This window comes from Phocoena phocoena, chromosome 4 (assembly GCF_963924675.1).
Source record: "Phocoena phocoena chromosome 4, mPhoPho1.1, whole genome shotgun sequence".
NCBI lineage: Eukaryota > Metazoa > Chordata > Mammalia > Artiodactyla > Phocoenidae > Phocoena > Phocoena phocoena.
In genome coordinates this window covers 97,302,561-97,308,680 of record NC_089222.1, presented here as the reverse complement: position 1 = coordinate 97,308,680, position 6,120 = coordinate 97,302,561, and the positions used below count along the sequence as shown (strand labels likewise).

General features: G+C 37.6%; 1 protein-coding gene across 1 annotated transcript; it reads left to right on the top strand.

Annotated features, from left to right (window-relative positions):
- Positions 1–530: 530 nt before the first annotated feature.
- LOC136122054 (putative protein ARB2BP) lies at positions 531–5,274 on the top strand. Its single transcript, XM_065875879.1, has 2 exons — positions 531–620; positions 4,180–5,274. Exons 1-2 carry the CDS (start codon positions 531–533, stop codon positions 5,272–5,274), a joined length of 1,185 nt encoding a protein of 394 aa, XP_065731951.1.
- The last annotated feature ends 846 nt before the right edge of the window (positions 5,275–6,120 follow it).

Genomic DNA, 6,120 nt, shown 5'->3' with positions numbered 1-6,120 from the left:
GAAGGAGCCTCTATAATTTTTCAAAAGCTTTGTGTGCATCTTTCTCCCGTGTATACAGCTAGAGGATTTTTCTCTTTACTTTCTTATGCCCTTAGCAAAAATCGTAAAATTCTAACAACAATGTTTAAGTGCCTACTATTCACCAGGCACTATTCCAAGAACTACTGAACAAAACAAAACAAAGTCCTTGTCTCTGCTGTCATGGAACTTTTTTTTTTTTTTTTTAGCCGTGCCGCACAACTTGTGGGATCTTAGTTCCCAGACCAGGGATTGAATCCATGCACCCTGAAGTGGAAGCACAGAGTCTTAACCACTGGTTTACCAGGGAAGTCCCAAACTTATATTCTAATGGGAGGGAACAGACAGTAAGCAAGTATATGTCAGTTGGTAATAAGTGCAAAAACAAAAAGAAAAGAAAACTGAGTGAACTGATGAGGATGATTATAATTTTTGTGACTTTCTGTTTGAATACAAAAAAAAAATCCCCCCCCCAAAAAAAAGAAAAGGAAGAAGGAGGAAGGGAGGGAAAAATGAAGCATCATAGATCGACAGGGAGTAAGGAAGGATTAGAGGGGATCGCCCTTTCAGATAGAATGCTCAGAGAAAGTTTCTCTGATCAGGTAACAGATGAGCAGAAACTTGAAGGAAATGAAGCCCTATAGATATCTAGGGGGAGAGTATCCCAATCTGTGGGCATAGCAAGGGGGATGCCCTTAAATAGGAGTTTGCTTTACAAGTTGGCGGCAAAGAGGCCAAGTGGGGCTAGAGTGAAGTAAGCAAGAGAGTGGTGGGAAATGACACCTGAGAAAGAGCTAAGAGCCAGATGATTTAACTAGATGAGTAAGCAAGTGAGAGAAATGGAGGGAAATGACCTTGGAGAGCTAAGGGTCATGGGGGACCTTGTAGGCCGTGGTAAGAACTTAGGCTTTTATTCTGAGTAAGAGGGGAGACAATGGAGCATTTTGAACAGGGGTGTGATATCCAATTTAGATGTTTTGAAAAGATCGTTCTAGCTGCTATGTGTTAAACAGACTACCAGGAGATAAGAGTGCAAAGAGATTAGATAGGAGGCTTAATAATGAAGGTTAGTGTTGATAGTGACTTGTACTAGGGCTAGGGCAGTAGATGGAGAGGTAACAAGTGGTTAGATTAGAGATATATTTCAAATAAGGGAGCCTACAGATTTGCTGATTGATCAGATGTGGAGTGTGAAAGAGAGAAAGGAAGGTTGCAGCACAAGCAACTGAAAGAATGGAATTATTTATAAGATGAGAAAGACTAGAGGGAGAGTAGACTGAAGGGAGTGCTTTGGACGTGTTAAGTTTGAAATGGCTATTTGACATCCAAGTAAATATATCAGGTAGACAGCTAGATATGAGAGTTACTAGTTTGAGTATATTAACCAAGCAAAATAAGCTACAATAAATTCTAAAGAATGGTCTACCTTTTCATTCTACAGGATACTCTGCACCTTGCTCCTGTTCACCCCACCTATACCTGCCCTTTATATATCTGTGTGCCATTTGGGTTTTCTAGTTTGCAAACTCCCATTCTTTTCCCCTGAGAATTGTTTCTCAAACAACTAGGTACACAAGCACTTAAAGGTGAAAAAGAGTAACTGTATACTATGTGCTATTAGAAAATACTCATTTTATTTTACTCTCTGATTGAAAGAAAAGTTAGCTAACAAGGTTCTTTAGTTCGTTGACTTAGTTTAGTTTAGTTGGTTTAGGTTTAGTTCATTGAGGTTTAAATATTCAGTACCTTTCTCTTTATTTCAGTAGAGAAAAAGGCAGTTTCCAGCACAGCACCTGAATAAACAAAGTATTTTTAGATCTAAGAGATTACTGCTTTTCTGGGCAAACCTCCTCATCCATGCCAAAGTATAAAATAGACCCTCCTTTTTGGAGAGCAATTTGGCAGTATCTGGTAAAATGGAAGATGCTGATATGACCTAGAAGTTCCACTTCTAGGTATATTGCCTTAAGAAACTCTTGATATGTGCACAAAAATATAGCTATGTTTGTTATAGCTTTGTTTATAATAGTGGAAAATTGGAGCAACCTAAATATTCTTCAACAGGAAAATGGTTAAACAAACCATGGCATATTCAAGCAATGGAACACTATAAACTGATAAAATGAATGACCTAGGACTATGTTTATTAATGTGGATAAAAATCACAGTGTTGAGTGAATAAGGAAGGCTGGACAAGAGATATATGTTTTTTTATTTCACACTTCTCAAAAAGGAAGATCATCCTATCTTTACAGAAACTTCCACGTGTGAGACAGTACATAAAATGGTTTTTACCTATATTAGTTAATTTAATTCTCACAGCAGCTTTGTGAAATAAATGATGTTATCCTATTTTGCATTTATGCATTCAAAAAATATTTATATAATATTTGTCAGACACTGTTCCAAGTACTGCAGATACAGCAGTTAATTAAACAAAGTTCCTGTTCTCATAGAGCTTTTATTCTACTGAGGGGAGACAGATAATTTTCAAATATACAAACAATTATATATCAGGTGGTAATGTAGGCTATGAAGAAAAATAAGCAGAGTAGCAGGATAGAGGGTAATAAGGATTGCTATTTTAGATAACATAAACTAAGACTCACAAGTAGAAGAAACTGAAACTCATAGAGGTAAAGAAACCTGCTGAAAGTCACTCAACATAAAATTTGGAGCTAGGATTTAAACCTAAATCAATCTAATTCCAGAGGCTCCTATCTGTCATTTACACGCTAGGAAAATATATTAATTACATAATAGCACCTGAGATCAGCAATACTGTAAGGAAAAAAGTTTTTAAAGAATAGAGAGCAGTGTAGATAGGTTGGATGCTTTGAACAACCAAACACCTTCATGAAGTATTAATTGGGAATCAGGGAATAAGATTCAGAAAGTGAGAAAAGAGTTAAGAAATCAAAGCAAGCAAGCACCATGTTGATTTTGCCTTAAGCCTTGATAGCAGCTTGAGTGGCACTGAAAATCATTTTATGGAGTGCTATTTGTTGGAAGTAGGTTGTGGTTGCCAGTGTGAGTGTTAAGAAATTAAGGAGTGAGAGTATTCATGAATTTGTTAAGAACATGAATTGGAGTCAGACAGCCTCGGTACCCAACATTTATTTAACAGTTGTTTGGCACAAGCCACTTAACTTTTTTTGTTGTTTTTTGTTTGTTTGTTTGTTTGTTTGCCTCAGAATAGAGTCTATTTGAGATTCTTTTTTTCCAGGACTTAACCTTTCAAAGTCTTTTCTTTTCCCTTTGGGCTATGTTGACAATAACTAAGTTCACTTCTCAGTCACTTCTTTTATTTTCAAATATCAGAATAACCATATCTTCTATTAGTAGATAAATTGATCATCATCTACACTGCCTGGTTCTACTTCTACACTTCTACTGCCATCCCCTGCCATTTATTTAATAGCAAAAATGTTTGAATGCTTACTGTGGAGATAAAGACCAACCAAATGAGAAAAGCAAAACCTATTCATTCTGAGCTCACCATAGCAAGGGAGTTAGCCACCATCACTTGCATTTTGGCAGTGACTCAAAGGCAGGCAGAGGAGTGGGAAAGCTTTGTAGTGGAAAAAAAAGGGAAGGCTGCTGGTATGTCCTGACTGGACACTGTTGGCATGAGGAAGCTGAATGCAAGACAACTAGAAGGGAGGCATCCTATGTGACTGTTTAGGGGTGCATATTTGGCTTTCTCTGGTGGGTCCTAAGTTGGAAGCAGGGATAAAAATCAGGGAAGCTCTAAGTTATTAATCAAGTCCTGGCCATTTTGGACCCACTGTAACAGAAGTTATTGTTTGGCTTCACAGCTTGTCACTAGAGGTAGCAGTCTGACTTCCTGAGATTCTGACTTACAAGACTGGCTTCGGGGGCTGTTTATTGGATCAACAGATAAGGGATTGGCTTCCTGGGCAAGTTCCTGCAGGTTGTGGGTCAGAGTTCTGTTTTTATATACGGTCTGGCCATTGTCCCTTAGTGTATTCAGTTTCTCACTACTTTGCATCGTTCACAATTATTTTGAGTTAAAATCTTTACCATAATGTCTTCTTAAAGTGCTTAATTCAGTATGATTTCCCGCAGGAAGACTTTAGCAAGATGAAATTTTTATTTTATTTTTTCTGGTACTGACATAATATTGCTTTTCACTTTCAGTGGTTACCAGTGACTCAGGAACTGAGCTTCCGAAAATTTATAGAACAATCTGATTTACTAGAGGAACTTAAATATGACTTCAATGAAAAAGCTGAATTGAGACACACTGAGACACATAAGCCTTTTGTCTTTAACTATTATAAAAATATCCTGGAGAGGAATAGCAAGCGCTACCAGGCCCTTGGCCATTTGCTTGAACAATACATTTATGAACTTTTGGAAAAAGTGTGCAAATTACAAAAAGTATATATCCCACCAGAGGCTGACAAGGAACCAAGAAGCTTCTTTTTCATGAGTGAGAGAGCATTAACAAGTCATCATTCTGCTCTTCTCGTCCTTCTTCAGGACCGTGGAGTCTTTAGAGCTGGTCAGTGGAGTCAGCAGGCAGTAATACATCATGGTCTCCAACATGGAAGTCAGATACCATGTATTCAAATGGCATTGCAGGCACATTATGATGTAATTGTGCTAAACCCCAACGACAATTTTGTGGACCTACAGACAGAAAAAGAGTGGAAAGGCCTTTTAACACAAAATGTTGAGTCCCCTTCCAGAAAAATGGTTCAGACTGAGAGCTTTTTATCTCTCCAGCAGTCTCTCCAATGTATTCCAAAAAGATGCAGCAACACTCCTGAAGAACACATGGCTTATATTTGGGATTACTTCATTTCAAAGGCTGAAGGCAAGGATGTTGCCTTCCTTGTACATGGTTATGGAGGCTTAGTTTTTATGGACTTGCTTGTTCATAGAAAGTGGGAAGTAATGAGCAAAGTATATGCTGTTGCACTTATTGACTCTGAACATCACGTAGGACACCAGCTGGGGAGTGACATCCAGTTATTAGCATGGATAAAGCACCACTGCCGTGAATGGGTGACAAGTCCAAAGCCTTTGGATAAACCTGCAGCTACTGTTTTGAAAAAGGAGTTTCCCACGGTTTCTGCTGGTACAGAAGAACACAACTTAGCCCCTTCCTCTAGCCTTCAGTCAATTTTTAAATACTTTAGAAAATCTTTGAAAGCCAAAGGAGCTATTAATTTCTCTCGAGTGCCCATAGTAACTAGAAGCTCCACAAAAAGAAAGCAAAGTGCTTAAGTGACTTTTTTGCCATCTAAGATTGTTTTGTCCCACTGAAACTTTGCTAATGTAGATGCTAGAAGAAAAAGAATACTTCCAACTCATAGGCAGTATGTTCTGGCTTGAAATTTGATTTGTTAACTCTTTTAAGAAGTGAGTATGTCCTCTTCAGTAGCCTATTGATGAACCAGGAAGTCAGTCAGTACTATCATTAATATTTTACAGTATTAGTCAAATTAAGAGTAGTCTAGTTAGAGGATCTTCTTTTGAAAAGATTTCTCAGTTTCATAGAATGACACCAAAAGTGTAGTTGATAGAAATTAAAGACTAAGTCAGTGTTTGACTTCTGCATTATTAATGCTGTATTAAAAATATAAGTGAACATAAAAATTAAACATCATAAGCAACTCCATTCTTTGTATGTTTGTGAGTTTTTTTGTTTATGTTTGTTGATCTCGTGTGTGTGTTTACTCACCTTCAGCTAATATTTGAGTGTCTACTATGTACTAGTCAATACTAGTGTTGGGCACACTGGCAAACAAGGCCAACGTTGCCTTTAACCTTATTTGGAGTTCACAATGAACAACAAATTGCAAGTGTGAAGAGTGTTAAGAAATAAAGGGTGTCATAGAACATCTAGCATGAGAGCTAACAGCCTTGGGGTTCAGGGAATACTCCCTGAGAAAATGATGCCTAGTTTGAAGAACAATAGTAGTTATCTGGAAAAACTAAGTCATAGGCAAAGGAATCACATGTGCAAAAGTCCTAAGGCAGGAGGAAGAAGTCCAGTTCAGCTGGAACTAAAAGATTATGGGGAGTAGTGTTAAAGAAAAAATTATTCATGACATGCATTAAAGACAGTAA